We start from the raw sequence: 21219 nt of genomic DNA, 5'->3' as shown, positions 1-21219 counted from the left end.
TTGTTGAATTTACACAGGCGAAATCTAGTCACTTCAATAGGAATCCACATTATCTGGAATTTTTCATGAGGCCAAAACTTTTACTACTGGTTAAAGTTCAATACTGGGACACTAATACTGGAACAAATACTTTTATAAAGTAAAAAGTGGGCCAATTTAGTCCCAAGAGATATTGAAATCATACACTTGCATTTATATTAGTACACTTACTACATAAAGAATACTTGGAAAATATACTTTAACTTCATTTAAGTTTACTATATATTAAGTTTAAGTATACTAATAATAAATATACTTCTTTTTTAGTCATTTCAATAGGAATCCACGCAATCGTAATTTTTTTCCCATAAAGATTTCGCAACAAAAGTTTATGATTCTTACATATTTTGTGCGTCAGAATAATCTTCTCATATGAACACGACTTTTAGTAGATGTTTAAACCTAAATACAATCGGCAGAAGTAAAAAGCTTAACGTAGGCGATAAACGAATGGTTGTACGACTTCAACGTTACCACTGAGTCTTTCAATTTTTACTTAAAGTCTTCAAGATGTTAAGTTTGAGTTAGGATAGTTTGCAAGAGTGTGAGTATAAACTCAAGGCTTTAAAAGTGGACTAGTGAGCAGATGAGGTTTTCAAGATTTCCCTGCGCAGATTTCTCAACAGGTTCAAGTTGGTCACACGGATCCGCAACGTTGGCCAACAGATGCTTGGTTTGAAAGTGACTTCAGTGTCAGCTGTGCTTCATACTAGAGGTCGACCGATTGATCAGTTTTGCAGATTAAATAACCAATTGTTCCAGCAAAAACCCATACCGATATTTTTTCCGGGTTCGTCCGTTGCTGGAGCGGCTGAGAAGCGCCTGCTGTCATTATACAGTACGAGAGCGCCCTCTAGAGGAGGCAAAAAAACATCATGGCGCTCGTGGAGTTTGTTTTGACACGTGAGACTGCGCTACGGAGCGGGTGTAAAACAGATAATGGATAATGAAATCGTTTGTACACTGTAAAAAAATATCGTGATTTTAACGGTAAAAGACCGTTAAAAATGCTACAGTGAAAAACTGTTAATTGGTTAACAGAAAGTTTCCTTACTATATACACGGTAAAAAACTGTTATAGATCTAATGGTAGATGGTATACACTAATACCGTTAAATTGACAGTTTTTGAAAGTGAAAAAGAACAACTCATTGTATAATTTACAGTGAAAAAACATAAATTGACATTCCCACAATTCCCTGCGTGACACTTCACATTTGATTTGTATTTTTGTTGAAATACTGTTTCTCCATAGTTTTTTTCTAATCAGTTATGTACATTAGGGTTTTATGTTACATTTAATGTTGTTAAATGAATGTTTATTGCATTTTTAAAATTTCATGTATGTTACCATGATGGTGTTTAATGTTTGTGTGAATGACTCTGTGCAGCTTCTTATTATTATTATTATTATTCATTGTCATTGCAAGTACAACGAAATTACATTTTTTTTCTATTTTTTATTTCTATATTATTTATTAACTTTCATGTGGAAAAGTGATTGTGATGAGCTTTAATTTATCATGTGACTCATCACTGCTGTGATTATAGGATGTCAGTCTGTTACAATGGTACAAAACAGATATTAATACTTTAATAGGTTAGTAAATTAACATTATATCAGATTATGAAATACGTTTTATTTCTGTTAATTTAAGTCTGTAAAACCAATAATGTTGCTACCGTATTTTTGACGGTAAAGTTCTGGCAATCACAGCTGCCTTTTTTACAGTGTATACAGTAATATACTACCATACATGTTTTCATATCATTATAAACGTATGACTAGATGCTGCATTGGTGGAGAACAGCAGTATATGTTTGGCGTCGATACTGAACGGATGCTGACGTTAGTAGCTCAAGCGATTAGATAGATAGATTTTAATTGGAAATTTGTTTCCACCATAGGTGCGTCCATAACTCAAACACACATATCATGTTAAAAAATGGCCAGAAGGAAGGAGGATAAAATATTAGTAAAGTGGATGATCTGAGTCGTTTAAGATTTTTTGTGACTTTCGCAAAGTGACAAAAACACGCAAGCCCGACCCAAATGTTTAATGTCATGATTGTTGCCATCTATTTTCATTAGTTTATTTCCAGATGGTCGCTTTTATGCATTCATTAGCCGGCGAAGTTTCATATTTAAAGCTAATGATGTGAGAAAGCAAACTGTATCGTCATGCAAACGACAGTAAACAAATCAGTAACGCATTTGATTTCAGTTCTTTTTTATCATCACCGACCGTAATACATATCTTGTTATTTTGATCATCATCAAGTGTCCTAAAATAGAAGCAAATAACGTGTGAGAGTATACATACAATATACGTGTCTAACTTCAGTGCTATGGCCTTAGTGTAGATATATAAAGATGGCCAACTTCAAGCATGTATGGATTAATATGAAATGGTAACACTTTACGATGTGTCCATTTTTAACTGTAACTAAGGTTAATAAAAGTATTGTTAATTTGTTATTGTTTAACAATACATTTTAAAGTTGTATCTCTTAAAATTAGTTAAAACACTATGAACCAACATGAATGTTCAAGGTATAATTCATATATTTTTATATTAAAAAGTATAGAACACTTTCATGGTTCATTGTTTTTAAATTTTTGTAATGAAGTTTAGCACTATTTTATGTGTTATGCTTGTTTTCATTCAGTATCCATCGGTTGATTAATCGGTTATCGGTCAGCGTGGTCCAACCTAGTTATCGTTATCGTTAATATCCACTATCGGTCGACCTCTACTTCATACATCATTACACTATTGGCACTAGACAACGGACTTAATTGCCTGAAAAATGTCACTATTGTGACTCCCATCTTTACAGCAAAACGAACATATGCAGGCAGTCCAGAATGCGTTTCTGATTTGAGGTTCTCCGTTTGCAGGGAAGGAGCACCTGCTGTCTCAGAAGGACTACGAGACGGCCTCTCTGATGGAGATCCGGGCCCTCATGAGGAAGCACGAGGCGTTCGAGAGCGACCTGGCCGCCCACCAGGACAGAGTGGAGCAGATTGCAGCCATCGCTCAAGAGCTGAAGTAAGAAGGCTTTAATGGGTGAATCTCACGAAACCTGTCAGAAACATGTCTGGGTCATATTTCACCCCAAAATCAAAAGAATGAAATACGTAATAATATATTGTTGTTATGCAGGTGAAACTCGAAAAATTAGAATATCGTGCAAAAGTTCATTTATTTCAGTAATTCAACTTAAAAGGTGAAACTAATATATTATATAGACTCATTACATGCAAAGTGAGACATTTTAAGCCTCTATTTGTTATAATTTTGATGATTATGGCTTACAGCTTATGAAAACCTTCTAGCTATCTAATTTTGAATTTGGGGTTTTCATAAGCCCATATTCAATTATTGTAAATATCATATTCAAATTTTTCGAGTTTCACCTGTATGCTAATATACACTCACCTAAAGGATTATTAGGAACACCTGTTCAATTTCTCATTAATGCAATTATCTAATCAACCAATCACATGGCAGTTGCTTCAATGCCTTTAGGGGTGTGGTCCTGGTCAAGACAATCTCCTGAACTCCAAACTGAATGTCAGAATGGGAAAGAAAGGTGATTTAAGCAATTTTGAACGTGGCATGGTTGTTGGTGCCAGACGGGCCGGTCTGAGTATTTCACAATCTGCTCAGTTACTGGGATTTTCACGCACAACCATTTCTAGGGTTTACAAAGAATGGTGTGAAAAGGGAAAAACATCCAGTATGCGGCAGTCCTGTGGGCGAAAATGCCTTGTTGATGGTAGAGGTCAGAGGAGAATGGGCCGACTGATTCAAGCTGATAGAAGAGCAACTTTGACTGAAATAACCTCTCGTTACAACCGAGGTATGCAGCAAAGCATTTGTGAAGCCACAACACGCACAACCTTGAGGCGGATGGGCTACAACAGCAGGAGACTCCACCGGGCACCACTCATCTCCACTACAAATAGGAAAAAGAGGCTACAATTTGCAAGAGCTCACCAAAATTGGACAGTTGAAGACTGGAAAAATGTTGCCTGGTCTGATGAGTCTCGATTTCTGTTGAGACATTCAGATGGTAGAGTCAGAATTTGGCGTAAATAGAATGAGAACATGGATCCATCATGCCTTGTTACCACTGTGCAGGCTGGTGGTGGTGGTGTAATGGTGTGGGGGATGTTTTCTTGGCACACTTTAGGCCCCTTAGTGCCAATTGGGCATCGTTTAAATGCCACGGCCTACCTGAACATTGTTTCTGACCATGTCCATCCCTTTATGGCCACCATGTACCCATCCTCTGATGGCTTCTTCCAGCAGGATAATGCACCATGTCACAAAGCTCGAATCATTTCAAATTGGTTCACTGTACTAAAATGGCCCCCACAGTCACCAGATCTCAACCCAATAGAGCATCTTTGGGATGTGGTGGAACGGGAGCTTCGTGCCCTGGATGTGCATCCCACAAATCTCTAGTGCTGCCGCGATTAGTCGACTTAGTCGACGTAATCGAACATGCAAATTAGTCGACGGCAATTTTTTTAGTCGACGTGTCGTTTTACTATTGACCGCTATTTATTTTTGGTCTCCCGTCACAAACGGCTCACTGTAATTCACCTCCACACACCAGTCTGTGCGCCGTGCGCACCCTGCTGGTTTGTCTGCTATCATTTTCCTTCACGTTCCCGCCCGCCTTCACTGCTTTGATATGAAAAATTGCGGAGGCAGGTGACGGAGCTTTCACAGTGGGCTCGTTTGCTGCGGTCCGAGTCCGAGCGCGAGCGCGATTGTTCCCGGCGCCCCCCGCAGCGTTGGTCTGGTTTCACACTCAATTCTATCGAACCCTGTTGAGTTTGCGTGCATCTTATGCCATCGCAAACGTGCACGGCGCATGATAGAAAACAGAACGCGGGTCAATATATTGTGTTTTTCAAACGGACTCTTTTGAGGAGACAGTGGATTTCCAAATGTGTTGCCCTGATTGCACGCGCAATGCGCGAATACACTGCAGACTCAACTCTCGCGTATCCAAGGTAAATCATCAACACTATCATCCCTTACATGTGTTTTATTTAACTAAATGCATCATAATCAGCTAAAACGCATGGGCAGGTTACTTAACTTCCTGAACAAGCGCTCCCGAGTCCGTGTTGCTTTCACATTCACGCGAACCGCGGCACGGGCCCGCCATGCACGCAAGTGTAAACGCGAGCTACATAACTGCGTGCCTGCCTGCTTTCAGCGCGACTCATAGTGGGCTAGTCCAGACTCTTTCAATTCAATTCCAATTTATTTGTATAGCGCTTTTCACAGAAAATGCATTGCATCTACTTTACTATTCAGAGTGATGTTATCAGTTATGCTTTTCAGAAATGTACATAAATTAATCAATATTAGCTTACTGTACATTTTTTAAGGCAGAACAAAGAGCTAATTTAAGTAATACATACATGTTTGTTATTAGAGGATTAGATTAGGACTCTGACTAATATGGTATAGCCTAATGGAAATGCAGATACTTAATGCTTAGATTGTTAATACATAATGTTTTTGAACAGGTGACATTTTATGTTTTGGCCCTTCAGTTGAGTTCAAAATAAAATGGACACAACGAAATAAACTCTAACTTTTAATTAGTCGTTTAGATTAGTCGACTAATCGAAAAATTAGTCGAAAGATTAGTCGTTAGAAAATTAGTCGTTAGTGGCAGCACTACAAATCTCCATCAACTGCAAGATGCTATCCTATCAATATGGGCCAACATTTCTAAAGAAGGCTTTCAGCACCTTGTTGAATCAATGCCACGTAGAATTAAGGCAGTTCTGAAGGGGGTCAAACACAGTATTAGTATGGTGTTCCTAATAATCCTTTAGTTGAGTGTATTTGGTTACACTTTATTTTGATGGTCCCCTTTAGACATTCTGTTGTCTATAATATATTTATAATAATAATTATATACTGTAAGTGTAGCCTAACGTTGCAACTACATGTTGCAAAGTCACTTATAGTCAGAAGAATGTCTGTTGGGAAGCATCACAATAAAGTGTTAGCAGATATTATGCAGAAAAATTATATTAATACTCTAATGAGAGTTAGTTTAAAAGTCAACAATGTCTGAAGTGGCCCATCAAAATATGTTTAATAATGAATCCATACATTATTTAACACAATGACAGGTTTCATCCAGAGATCTCCATACAGCTTTTCAAAGGTGCTCAGATTTGTCTTTCTCTCTGACTAGTGAGTTGGACTATCATGATGCCACTTCAGTCAACGCCCGCTGCCAGGGCATCTGCGACCAGTGGGACAACTTGGGAACCCTCACCCAGAAGAGAAGAGACTCTCTAGAGGTGAACACACCTCAATCAAACTCACATCTATAACAGTTTGAAGGCAAATATTAACTGCCCGCTGTGAAGGTGCAAATGGGAATAATACCAGTCATGCAAAAATTCTTCAGACACCTTCAACATGTCTCACATTATCACAGTTTATTCGCTATAGTTTAGAAAATGGTAATAAAATATGACAAGAACTCGAGAACTAAATCAGTTGATACTGTATTTCACTGGTTTTGTCCATCCTTCTGTTAGACTGTCTCACTCACAGTTGAATTATGTTGAATAGCTGTCAGATGTTAAATTTAACTACACAATTAGATAATACCAGTTTAGATCAACCGATTACCAAGCAATGCTTCATGTTGTTCAGTCTGTGGTGTAAAAATGCCGCATTAGCAAAAAGAAAAAACACTTCAGCAAAACAAGGTCAGCTCAAAGTGTCTGAATCATTTTTGGCCCCAAATTTGTATTATTTTTACTGGTAGTTGGGTATAATACATCACAGTTTACTTTTGTTTTGCTCTCCTCACTTACATAAATTAATGAACTATAGTGTCCTGCACCCACTTGTAAAAAAAATATAAACAATTACATCTGTTTGAATAATCTTTGGTTTGACTGAATGTAAAAAGATGATCAGGAAATGATTTGTGAACGTTTTTTGCTAATTACTGTAGCCTTTCTCTTTCTTCCACCAGCGTGTAGAAAAACTGTGGGAAACAATTGATCAGCTGTACCTGGAGTTCGCCAAGAGGGCGGCGCCGTTCAACAACTGGATGGATGGAGCGATGGAGGATCTGCAGGACATGTTCATTGTGCACAGCATTGAGGAGATCCAGGTTAGAAGCAGGAACGTTTTATGCACAATTGATTTAATATACTGTGCATTGAGGTGCAGGTTTAAAGATGACGCTAAACTGCAATTGCAATGCATTAAACTTCCATAATGCGATGCATTTCCAAGTGAAAAGAATATTCAGCTTGAAATAATACCATAATATTGGGAGAAAGCCTGCAGTCTCTTGCGTTCTCAGAATTTAAAAGCACCAATGTTTATGCCAAAGTCCCAAGTCATTTCATTTGCTGGCCGTCTTTGAAACGCCTCTCGAGCAGCTATTTCAGTCATAGAAGTACTGAATACTGTACTATCTCTCTGAATGGGTAAACATCCATCCAGTTCTCAAAGCTGTTCACTAATGGCGCTTTTCCACTGCATGGTACAGTATGGTACGGCTCGGCTCGCTTTAAATGGTACCACCTCTGTCGAGGTTCCAACCGTACCGTACCGATACTTAAATGTGACGTGAACACACTGCAGATCACTGATTGGTCAGACAGAATCTTCACTACCAGCGTCATTGTATTTGCGAGACATCAAACCCGCTAGATTTAAATAGCCAGTAACAGCCACCGCTGTATAGGGGTGTAACGATATTTTAACCGAACTGAAAAACCGCGATACACCACCCACGATACGTATCGCGATACTCTCATGGCGAACCGAACGCGCCCCGCCCCCTGTGGCCCCGCCCAGCCCCGGCTCATTGCACCTCATGTGTTATGTGTACACAACGAATAGGGCTGTTGCCTAACCACCATTAACTACATATAATCGCAATAAGCTCAGTGTTTTGTTACTTTTGATAATAAGCCAGGTGTAATCTTTCAAATTATGTCTATTTGATCACGAAATGCAAACAATAAATGCCGTTTTGGCGCTCTTAGATGTGGCGTGACAGATATCACTGTATGCATGCGGCAGCGCGGAGCGCGATCATCTCTTCCTCAGTTACAGAATAAACATGAATGGACAACCGAAGGTATGTTGAAAGATACAGTATACTTACTGAAAGGCATCATAACTCGTGTAAACACTCAATCAGTGTTTCAACAGCGGAAATACGTCAATAAAACGCTTAGTTTTTCACATAGCTTTATATTTACCTCAGGCAAGTCATTCAGTGTCCACAGCTTGCTGGTTTGCTAACTCTTTCACTAAATAAATGCTATATATTAGTTTATATATTATATTTTACTTAACCTGTTTATGATATCTTGATTATTTAATGTATGTTTAAAATAGTTATCATGAAAATAACAGCAACTGTGTAAATTATTATATAACAATAACAAATTAGAGTAAAAACATGTTAATGCAAAAATGGCCTTATGTGCAGTTTACATGTTTTCATACAATTTGTTATTTGAGTGTTGATTATTATTATATCATTCAGGCTAAAAGTCTAGGCTCGATTGTTAAGCTTTAATGTTATAGTAATGTGCAAGTAAGGACTGTACTTTACAGCATTAGCTCAAACGTTTACTTGTAATTGAATTAATTTAAAGACAAGGACACAATTTGTTCATTAAAGCACTGTTTAATAAAAAATAAAAGCAATTTTAGCTTTCTAAACCCCCCCACCCCACCGAAATGAACCGAACCGAACCGAGACCTCAAAACCGTGGGACGAACCGAACCGTCAGGTTTGTGTATCGTTACACCCCTAGGGCACCTGTTTTAAAACCACTTGCTTGAAGAAAAAAGAAAGAAAAAAAACTTCCAAAAAAGAAATGGCTGAATCGTGGTCAGCGGACGAAGTGTAGACGTTCCTCTCGTTGGTTGCCGAGGAGCGGATAAACTATAACGATCAGACTATAATCCCACACACTTTGAAGCGGTACTAACGGCAGTGGAAAAGCAAACCGAGCTGAACCGAGCCGTGCCGTGCCGTGCTGAGTCGTATCACGCAGTGGCGAAGCGAGCCGAACCGAGTCGTACCACGCAGTGGAAAAGCGCCATAAGCTTATGATTAAACTTTATTTGAAATCACCAATGAAATTTGACAACTGTCTCATACATTTTGTTTCTAAATGATCAAATCATGACAAAAAATGCATCATAAGTGTCTGTCTTAGAACACTGATGACTTTACCAATTGCTGATTGGCTGTTTTATTTGGAAGGCGGGACTTATTCCGCCATATTGCACAGTGCACCTTCTCCCATTCAGAGTAATATGAGTGCATCGTCTTTGTATATCTATAGTCTTTGTTTAAACACTACTATAGGACATTTGCTGGTTATTGAACGGAGAAACTATTTCAACTACAGCTTTAATGTTTTTAATCTCCATTTGTCTTTCAGAGTCTGATCACAGCTCACGACCAGTTCAAGGCCACCATACCAGAAGCCGACAAGGAGCGCATTGCCATCATGGGCATCCAGAACGAAATCACGAAGATCGCTCAGACCTACGGCATCAAGCTGGTCGGAGTCAATCCATACACGGTCCTCAGCCCACAGGACATCAGCAACAAATGGGATGCTGTGAGTACAGAGTACACACACACACACACACACACACACACACACAATTTCAGGCCTGCCAACTCTCACTCTTTTTTTTTCTTGAGAAAAATAACTTGTATCTATACTATACCTAATTTTTATTCAAATGCATCGATATTGAATTAAGATCGGAATCAAATCACAAGAATTGAACTGAAATCGTGAAAATTTGTGTCAAGCAATAATAAAAACAGTAGCCAACCAGTCAGTGTACTATGTAAACATTGTAACATGTTGTCACTAAACTTAAAGGGATAGTTCACCCAAAAATGAAAATTCTGTCAGTAATTATGTGTTGTACGTCACACGCATCACACACACATGACCAGCGTCGGCCAATAGTGAGCCTGCGTGTGACGTGCAACCCAGAAGCGCTGCGCTGTTACACTACGGGAACTCACTCGAGGCCCACAGAGAAGGAAATGAATAGTTGAATAAAGTCGTTATTTTTGTTTGTTTTTTGCGCACAAAAAGTATTCTCGTCGCTTGATAAACTTAAGGTTGAGCCGCTGTAGACACTCGGACTATTTTAATGATGTCTTTCATAACTTTTCTGGGCCGGCAAGTTTCAATCCCTTAGAAGCCTATGGAGGAGTGATCCAGCTCTCAGATTTAATCACAAATATCTTCATTTGTGTCCCGAAGACGAACGAAAGTCTTATGGGGTTGGAACAACATGAGGGCAAGTAATTACTGACAGCATCTATCCCTTTAATAAAATTCTGTTTAGTTACCAAATGTTTTGACAATCACTATACACATTGTGTGTGATGCAAGTTTTTTTTTACACCCCCCTCCATAATTCTCACCCCAAGCTAAACTCAGAAGTGGTCAGCCCTGGTAATTGCCTTGATTCACTGCGACACTGGACAGACTGTATGATATAGTGCGGTGTTTTAAAATTCCTGCTGTATTTATTACATTTCTATTTATTAAATGTATAGTGTGTTTTTATTTACTTTTGTATTTTAGGATGCCTGTTAAGATCTGGCTAGGGACAACAGATGGAAACTAGCACTTGTAGCTAACTCTGGCTTGTAACTTGTTTGTTGATCAATGAGCATTGTCCCAATCAAATCAAAATAAATGAAATGGAAAGTGTGGTCTGTAGGTGAGGCAGCTGGTTCCCCACAGAGACCAGATGCTCCAGGAGGAGGTCGCAAGACAACAGGCTAACGAGAGACTGAGGCGCTCGTTCGCCGCTCAGGCCAACATCATCGGACCCTGGATTCAGACCAAGATGGAGGTGAGCTTGTTCAACAGGTGTTGAGTGTAATGAGTGTTGGGAAGTAACTAAAGAACAGCTGTCTTTTGAAGCTCATATTAACAGTGTTACCCGTGCTGGGTTCTTACAGATTAGGAATATAAATCGTCTGCGTCCTGTCCTTTCACTCGAGTAGCGCTACGCTTGTGCTTGCTCTTGCAACATCACGAATCGACTATTGTAATGCTTTGTTTTATGGGCGTCCTTCCAAAATCTCTTCATAAGGTCACTGGTACAAAATGAGTCATTACCAAAACTTCCATTTCTGAACATATTTCTCCTGTTTTACAAAATTTGCATTGGCTCCCAGTTAAATTCAGTGTACATTTTAAAATTTTACTTTTAACTTACAAAGCACTTTACAACTCGGCTCCTTCATATCTTCTAGAAACTCGAAAAATTTGAATATAGTGCAAAAGTTCATTTATTTCAGTAATTCAACTTAAAAGGTGCAAAGTGAGACATTTCAAGCCTTTATTTGTTATAATTTAAGGTTTTCATAAGCTGTAAGTCATAATAATCATCAAAATTATAACAAATAAAGGCTTGAAATATCTCACTTTGCATGTAATGAGTCTATATAATATATTAGTTTCACCTTTTAAGTTGAATTACTGAAATAAATGAACTTTTTTCGAGTTTCACTTCTGTTTCAGTTCATCAAGTAAAGGTAGGCTACATTAAAGTAGTTACAAGGTTTTATTTCAATTAACATTTATTTAAATTATTTTTTTAAATGGTTTTAGTTTACTTTAATAACCAATAACTGATAAGGAGGAAAAATAACCATGTTTAATTTCTTTGAATTATGATTAGCTTTTAGCATTTAGCTTGGTTGTGAAGCGACACTGTTTGCCGTTTCAGACTTTTGTTCTTCCTCTTCTAATAAACATTTGTTAACTATCTCTGTCTTTCTCTGTGTTGCTGTTATTAGGAGATTGGTCAGGTGTCGGTGGATATCTCCGGCTCTCTGGAGGAACAGATGAATAATCTGAAGCAGTACGAGCAAAACATCATTAACTACAAATCCAACATTGACAAACTGGAGGGAGATCACCAGCTCATTCAGGAGGCCCTCGTCTTCGACAACAAACACACCAACTACACCATGGAGGTACACACACACACACACACACACACACACACACACACACACACACTATGCGATTCCAGATAGGCTTAATGTTCAGAAGAACCATATGATCTTCCTAGTGCAAAACTTAGTGTTGCGTTATACGGAAGAACGGGGCTAGTTGTCACACTTCCTGTGAATATTTATTTATGAAAATCAATTTCTGTACACATATACACATTAAAGTCTTGACAGCAGCAAAGCTTTTAAAATTTGAACTAATATTGACCCTATAGCGGGCTAAGTTGTCACAATGGGAACCTTTTGTTTTATCGACACTGATTTAGGAGGAACACCTTTATTTGAAATATAGGTAACAAAAAACATATTTAAAAAATGTGTTTTATTTTTAATTATTTAATTACTTTTTAGCAAAATTTAAATTGTAAAACTATTATGAATCACAAAAAAATCAGGAAAATATCAGCAATTATGACCAATTTAACTTTTTTGTACAGTATATTAATGATTTAACCTGGTCTCCCCTATATTTGTTCATAATATTATCAATAAACGTGTGTGTAATGTGTGATTTTAGCGGCATCTAGTGGTGAGGTTGCGAATTGCAAGCAACTGAAGTTACGGTGGCCGACAGGAAGTGATGTCGTCGTCTGAGACAGCAGAGAGTAGCCAGTTAAACAACGAGGTTTCTTTACAAAGATACATTAAGAAATTAGGTTTACTTCATTATTCAGTAAAACGATATGTTATTGCGAATATTATTGTTACCTGTTCATCATTGTGTCAGTGTTTTATTCGCTGACTTAAGCTCGATCTTTGCACGAAGAACAACACAGTGACGAAACGCGTTTGTCCGTTCAGGGCCACCGTAGAAACATGTCGATGCGTGTAGATAAGACATCGCTCATTCTCAGGTAATAAAAACATATCGGTTCATTATGAAACGTCTTTACAGACCACTGAAAACATAGTTATGTATATGATATTGCATTTCTGTCAACAGATCCTCCTAAATATTAAACACCTTAAATGCACCTTTACGTTTTATCTTAACGCCTAGCCCAAAGTACTCTTTACAAGCTCACCATTAAAATAAATCAGAGGTAAAAAGACAGCATAATACATAACAAATGCACATTCCCTGATTGCGTCATTCCCTCCTCCAGCATGTCCGTGTGGGATGGGAGCAGCTGCTCACCACCATCGCTCGCACCATCAACGAGGTGGAGAACCAGATCCTGACCCGCGACGCCAAGGGCATCAGCCAGGAGCAGCTCAACGAGTTCAGAGCCTCCTTCAACCACTTCGACAGGGTCAGTGCGACGCACGGCAACATTCACATCTGAGCCAGGTATACAAGTGGATTCATGACTGTGTTTAACTTGCAGAAGAGAAACGGCATGATGGACCCCGACGATTTCCGCGCATGTCTGATCTCTATGGGTTACGATCTGGTGAGTGAAAGGGAAGCTCCGCCCACTTGCATATAGCCACACCCCTATTTAAAAAAACATTGTGACAAAATGATTTATCCTCACTAAACTACATGCAGTTATTATTCAAAGGTTTAGGGTTAACACGTTTTAAAAAAAAATGTTAAAGTCTCTTCCGCTCACAAAGGCGGTGTTTATTTGAACAAAAATACAGTAAAGCGGTAATATTGTAAAATATGATTAAAATAGCTATTTTTATGAGCTGTTTTCTATGGAAACTTGTTTCCGCCACAAAATAAAACATTTTAAAAGATAAAGGCGACTTTTTATCTCACAATAGTTAAATCTCGTAATTCTGACTTTCTCAGAATTGCTTTAGACTTTATAACACACGCAATTGCGACTTTATATCTCACAATTCTGACTTCATAACATGCAATTGTGATTTTATCAAGCAATTCTGTCTTTATAACTCGCAATTGTTAGAAAAAAAGTCTGAATTGTGAGATAAAAAGTCGCAATTGCCTTTGATTAATTACTTCTTTTTTTTACAATTTACACAATTTTATTTTAATTAAAATGATCAATATAAAATTACTTTTGTAAAGTTATCACTGTCTTTACTGACACTTTTGAAAATTTTTAGGCATCCTTGCTGAATAAAAGTATTTCTTAAAAAAAAAACTTAAACAAGAATTAAAATCTTTAAGAATTTTTTATTTTCAAATATTTTGCCAAATTTTTTATCACATAGTTTTACTACTTCAAATAATAATTCAAAGTTAAATTAACAATATAATAATAATAACTACAAATAATTTGACTAAATGTCCTAAATAAAGTAGGGCTATCACACATTTGATTTTGTTTTCAACACATTTGAATATTTATTTTATTTAGTTAAATTCTGATTTAAAAAATTATAATTCAATAAATTATTTTGGTGACATTTTTAAAGGTTTTTCTCTTTTTAGTTGAACACAATTTTGTAGCAAACCTACGGAAGCGTATTGCATTCACTTGAAGAAAAAAATCTACTCTGTTTTTCTGAATTAATGAGTTAATTATCTCAGAATTACGAGATAATTTTTCATGGGAAAAAGTTTTTGCTTTGTTTTTCTGAATTTCTGAGTTTTTGAGATAATCAAGTCATTAATTCAGAAAAACAGAGCAAAAACTTTTTTTCCGAGTTAATTATCTCAGAATTACAAGATAATTTTTCATGGAATTTTTTTTTGCTGTTTTTCTGAATTAATGACTTGATTATCTCAAAAACTCAGAAATTCAGAAAAACAGAGCGAAAACTTTTTTCCATGAAAAATTCTCTCGTAATTCTGAGATAATTAACTCGTTAATTCAGAAAAACGGAGCAAAAAAAAATTTCCATGAAAAATGATCTTGTAATTCTGAGTTAATTAACTCGTTAATTCAGAAAAACTGAATTTTTTTTCTTCAAGTGAATGCAATACGCTTCCGTACAAACCTCTCCATCATAATGAAAAAAAAAAAAAAAAAAAATGTATGTCGATATTTTGCCAACCCCCTACCAGGACCTCAATAGATGCTTTGCAGCACACCAATAACTGAGCACAAAGGTAAATGTGTATCTCGAACCTCATTGGCTGTTTCCTGACAGGGTGAGGTGGAGTTCGCCCGCATCATGACCCTGGTGGACCCCAACAACACGGGCGTGGTCACCTTCCAGGCCTTCATCGACTTCATGACGCGCGAGACCGCTGAAACCGACACTGCTGAACAGGTCGTGGCCTCCTTCAAGATCCTGGCCTCCGACAAGGTGAGATCAAGATCCGGTTTCACAAAGATAGACTTTTGACTACGGCTTAGATAGTCAGACTTCAGATAGACATCTAAATGTGCGTTACACAAAGCACTTAAGACTCTGACTATCTTAAGAAGGACTACACTGCAATGCATTCTGGGTAAAATCCGCTAAATTTCCCACGTAAAATGTCCTTGTAACTGTTACACTCCTCCAACACACACATATTTTCTGCTGGGGTAAACTGCACCGAGCGGTTAAATGCGCTTACTCGATCCACCATGTTTTTTGTTTTGAAAAGTCTTATTTTACCCAGAATGCATTGCAGTGTAGTCCTACTTAAGATAGTCAGAGTCTTAAGTGCTTTGTGCAACGGTCTGATTTAGATGTCTATCTGAAATCTGACTATCTACTATATCTAAGCCATAGTCAAAGTCTATCTTTGTGAAACCGGCCCCTGTCGTTTCTCTTCACTCCATGTGTGTCTCGGGGAGGATTTTGAATTAATCACAAGAACGTGTCTCTTCTTGTCCTTCAGCCCTTCATCACTGTGGAAGAGCTTCGTCGTGAACTGCCCCCCGAGCAAGCCGAGTATTGCATCAGCCGCATGACCAAGTACATCGGCCCCGAAGGGTCCTCTGGAGCCCTGGATTACATCTCCTTCTCCAGCGCCCTCTACGGAGAGAGCGATTTATAAACGTCTTTCATTTTCTCCTTCTTTCTCTCTCCTCTCGTTTTCTCCAAAAGCCCCCAAATGTAGCTTTCAATCTGAGAGAGAGTTAATAATATCCCTCGTTTCCCCCTCATAAATATTCTGTTTTTCTGTCTACATTGCTAGCTTTAACATCGTACTGTGTGTCTTACATCCACCCTATAAACGGAGGGATGATGTGCAACGGGGGTTTTAATCTCAAATTATGTCCAATTTGGATGGCAGACGCTTGTGTCTCCATACGCATCTGATATGAAGAGTCAACATGGAATCAAAACCGACCGTATTCACGTTCCTGATGGTCTTACGCTACGCAAATAATGTCTTCATAATCTTTCACTGAAATATAATAACTTGCTCCGCCTCTGAAACGACTTTCTGTTACAGATGGTGTCATCTAGGCCGGGAATGATTCGACAAATAGCCATTTTTAGGTTTGTAGGTTATTGTCTCACTAAAAATCTTGCCAATAGTCAATGCACACACATTCAGATCTGGATTTATTCTGGATATGAAACACTTTTCACCAACCAAATGGATAAAAAATAAGTCCCGCCCAACATTATAAAGGTTAAATGGGTTGTGAATGCGTTTCATGTTGACTTTAGCACTAAGCCTTATTTTTTTCTCTCTGTGCCTAAAAAAAACCTTCCAACGTGATAAAAGATATATTAAAAAGTGTGTTTGTTGATGCTAATAAGCGCTTGTGAAGATGCATGCTGCGTTTATTCTACTGGCATTAATATGCGAGAGAGACCCCCCTCTTGTTTGGTCTGTACTGTATTTTTAGACCCCAAAAAGCACTACTAGTGTCCAGTGTCTTCTTAATATGAAACTGTGAGAACAACTGATTCGTCTCCACACAGAACGATGTGTGTCTGTATGTTGTGTTGTCATGTGTCACCCCTTTAATATTGTTTATGATGTACGTCTTTCAAAGCAAATTCATGATTTGTTTTTCTTTTATTTGGAGCGGATGTGCCAAATTATCAACCAAAGCCAGTAAATGAAATTAAAGATGTTATGGCAAAGTGTATGTGTTGTAGCTACCGACCGGAAAAGTTTCTGCTAGCAAAAGTGCTGAACTAGAACCAGGTTTGCCTTAAACCCATCTGGAAAGACATTGAAATCCAGGGCCGTACAAGAAGGATTCATTAAATAAAAGCCTGGATATCGATGCAGTTGTGCTTATTTTGAGGCACGGTTTCACAGACAGGGCTTAGATTAAGCCAGGGTTCAATTATGACATCTAAGTAGCTTTTATAAAAGTGCTTTAGGACAAATAAAACATTTCTAGTGTGAATCCTGAGACAAAAACAATATCACTGATATGTTTTTTTTTATAGATAAATCACTGCAAGTTGCTTTCATTTAAAATATCTTAAACATGCATTTTAGTCGGGACTAGCTGCCTTATCTGTGAAACCGGTGGGTTAAGATTCTTGTACACACACCTGTAATAAATAGTCCACTCAAAAGTAAAGTTCTGTCATCATTTACTCACCCTCATGTCGTTCAAACCTGTATGAAATTCTGTATGTTTGGTGAAGTTGACCAGGATCTGTCAAGAAGATCGAAGGCCTAGTACTCCATATATATTCCAGGTTTTCTGATGATATATGTCAGCTTGTGAAAAACATACATTAATATGAGTTTAAAGGCCCGCTCGAACCAAGAACGATAACTATAAAGAACTATATTAGCGTCGACGCAACATTCTGCTTGTTATAAACGAGCCGTTATGTCTTCTGCCGCTAAATGTTCGCGCTCTTTTACGCTGGCTGGATTCTGATTGGCTGTCAATGTCTTTATTGTTAATCAGCGGGGAAAATGTCGTTCTGAAAACTGGAATCCGGCGATTTCGTTCATTTTTGTCGTTGTCATTGTTTCGGTGGGGATATTCTCGTAGAATTTGAACGATTATTAAAAAGTTATATTTATAGTTATCGTCCTTGGTGTGAAGGTGCCTCTAGACGAGAGCGATATTCTGGTTTTAAACGCGAGTAAATGATGACGGTTTTTCGTTTAACAGTGATTCACTGTTGAGCACACGGTGTCGAAAAGAGAGAAAGGGTCTCCGGTTCTTTTAAAGGAAAGTGTTGGATGTTCTGGAAGTTTTGAAAGGAGATAGAAGGATCTGATGCCTTCATCCTCAGACAAGCCTTGACGTTGGTTTAGTTTCTGGCGATTTTCAAATAATTTAAATTACAGATGTTATATTGTTATCCACCACGATGTGATTTCTGGGTAAATGTATTAAGATCACTTCATGGTGAGCACCTCTCTGTGGGTATCCATCAATATTTGCTTTTCAAACACACAGTAGCCTATTAAAAGTTAAATCGAAAACCCCAGAATAAAACGTCTCAAAATTATGTCATTGTGTTTTTCTGCGGTTTATTGTGTTTCCCTCAGTTGTCTCCAGTAGGGGGAGCTTTAGGATCTATACGTTCATTCCTGGGATTATGTGCCTTGTGTCCCCATAAAGAGCATGATCTTATACTGCCTTAAAATGTTGAACAATATAAATTTTAAACCTCTCTTAGTAGATAACGCCATTTGGAATCTAAAAATATTAAAGATGATTAAAAAATTAAGCATTTTACTTTACAGCATTTTGAACCAACATATATCACAATATATCATATGTCCCTTGGCCTGTATAGCCTATTTTCATGATAAATACAACACTTACTATACCTTTTTTCAATTTTTCTTTCTATTGTTGGTTTTATTAATGATTACAGTAATTATTCTCTCTGATATAGCCTATATACTTTTTTTTTTCAATTATTAAATTTATTTTAAGAATTAAAATCAAGTTTTTTAGCTTACCTCTCAACTTATTGTCCACACTGTAATTTTTGACTACTTTCCCTTTAAAATGAAAGTTGGAAAATTAAATGACATCATATCATAAAGCAGTCAAGTGAGTGAGATCCTCGATTATTTTAAATATCTAATATTATTGTCCACCGTGTTCTTCAAGAACATTTCAATAGCATTTCAGCTCATTAGAAATATATTAGCATTACACTAATAGTTTATTATAAAGTTGTTTTATTCAGTATTCAAAATTGTATATTAAAAGTGCAAAAATAATCAATATAAATGGTAAGACACACTCTGAAATCAAGAAAACTTTATCTTGTACATTGCAAAATAAATACATGAGAGTACATTTAAAAAGTACAGCAGCATATATAATCTCTTGAACATAATACATTATAATAAAGATCAGTGAAATGCTATGGCAAGCTATATTTATAAAAGATTTTGTAGAACATTTCAGTTATACCTACTGAAATGTACACTATGAATATTACATCACTAAATTAGCATCACAATGCAATTTTCTGAAAAAATGAAAGTTACGGAAAAACAAAAGTGAATAATGCATTATTTACAAATTTAAGGTGATGATACACAGGGCAACTTTTTGAGCAATGTTGCTGGGCAATCTTGCCGAGCGATTGTTGCTTGGGCACTTTCCCATTGAAAATGGGCAGCATTACATTTCTATCTGGAAACTTTAGGTCGGTTGTGGGCCCTGTGTCTCATCTGGTTGCCCGTTGACGGCAACATTGCCCAGCAACATTGCTCAAAAAGTTGCCCTGTGTATCATCACCATAATTGTGAGTCATTCATGTAAAAATCTGTATTTTTAATAGTTTTTTGGTAAAGCTGCAAGTCACTTGTCCTAGTTGTCCTGGCATCCAATTTTTTGCACAACTTCTAATTCCCTTAAATCTTTGCAACGGAGGTGAAGAGAGTGCATGTTAGGATGACCACAATAGACACGTTCATATGAAATATAGGTTTAAATAAACCTCAATTGTCAATATACAACATACCTTCTAATTCCCACAGGTTGCTTTAGCTTTATTGCTGCAAATAACTATATCAGTGACTTTGATTGAACTCTGCTCACTGTAAGAGGTGTTGGGCTTCTTCAGTGTAACTCATAGAGTGCTGTAGTACGACAGACAGAGGAAAAGTGGACACTCATGTCCAGCTTGATGAGGATATAGCCAAAGCTTTGAAAGGTAAACTGAGAAGTCAACAAAATTCTAATGCGTTTGAGAAATTCTTCTTCCCTTCTTCACGGATCCTGTGATAAAGCAGTCTTCAAACACTAGTATCTGAACCACAAGCCCTCAGTTGCAGAAAATGAGTCGAACTCAAAGAAGTGAGCGTCCACTTGAAGATGAAGATGTGCCATTCAAACTCTTCTGTTTCTTTGGTTCAGCCATTTGTAGGCCTTCGACTCCTGAAATGGACACGATGCTAACATTTTCCAGCCAAGATATTTGATATCTTGGAATACGAAAAGATAAGATTTTGTATTTTGAATAATATGATGTTGAAATTCTTCTAGTACAAACATATAATGGACAAAAGTGAACAACGTATTCATTTTAAGTATGCTTATTACGATGCTTAATAATAGTTGACAAATGTTAATAATACAGTATAAGTTGGTACATTGTACATGTATTTTTTTTCTTCAAAATATTAAAAGGATAAATACATAAATATTTCGAATATATTGCAGAAGGCCTAAACATTTATAAAGTACATAAACCCACTAAAACATTAATCATTTTTCTATGTTCTTACACAAAGTGCATGCATATACTTTAAGTAAGTATGTTTTCTGTAAATACACTAAAACTCCACTAAAAGTATGTTTGAGTTTAGCATATTTCTTAAAAGTGTAACTAAGCATATATTTATTACCAATGTACTTGTAGTATAATTTTTTAGAAATATATTCAAATGCATTTCTAAATATTTTAATGCACTTTAAATAAGCGTGTTGGAAATACACATGTATTATAAACATGAATTTCAAGTATTTTTTTAATACATTTACGTCTTTTTCACCTGGGTGACCCATGCGTATTCCAGCACACTCTGATTATTGATAAGATCATAATAGCCTTTTAATCAGGGGCTGAAATTGAATTTTGATGTACTTTGTGCAGTAGATACACCATCAAATGTCCATCTCTATATATAAACAATATAAACAGAGTCAGAGTTAATTATACACCGCAGAAAATAATTTCCTTATCGGCAAAAGGAAAATCCTGTCCTGGCTCCAGTGATTTGCTCTCACATCATGAACTGCTTCATTGTGTTAAAATAAAAAAAAGAAACAAATCCATTCAGCATAGCTTTATGGTACTTGAAGATCCATTGCTGAA

General features: G+C 37.1%; 1 protein-coding gene across 1 annotated transcript in view; it reads left to right on the top strand.

Annotated features, from left to right (window-relative positions):
* actn3b (actinin alpha 3b) overlaps positions 1-17033 on the top strand; it is a 46593-nt gene extending 29560 nt beyond the window's left edge. The window contains exons 12-21 of the mRNA XM_056246456.1: positions 2942-3092; positions 6280-6388; positions 7078-7218; positions 9524-9706; positions 10839-10973; positions 11926-12105; positions 13251-13397; positions 13473-13538; positions 15154-15312; positions 15836-17033. Coding sequence (XP_056102431.1) covers positions 2942-3092; positions 6280-6388; positions 7078-7218; positions 9524-9706; positions 10839-10973; positions 11926-12105; positions 13251-13397; positions 13473-13538; positions 15154-15312; positions 15836-15994 — 1430 coding nt within the window. The 3' untranslated portion in view covers positions 15995-17033. The remainder of the gene's footprint in view (positions 1-2941; positions 3093-6279; positions 6389-7077; positions 7219-9523; positions 9707-10838; positions 10974-11925; positions 12106-13250; positions 13398-13472; positions 13539-15153; positions 15313-15835) is intronic.
* Positions 17034-21219: the final 4186 nt, after the last annotated feature.

This window comes from Rhinichthys klamathensis, unplaced genomic scaffold (genome assembly GCF_029890125.1).
Source record: "Rhinichthys klamathensis goyatoka isolate OS25496 unplaced genomic scaffold, OSU_Roscu_1.1 h1tg000039l_1, whole genome shotgun sequence".
Classification (NCBI taxonomy): domain Eukaryota; kingdom Metazoa; phylum Chordata; class Actinopteri; order Cypriniformes; family Leuciscidae; genus Rhinichthys; species Rhinichthys klamathensis.
This window is presented reverse-complemented; position numbering and strand designations above follow the sequence as displayed.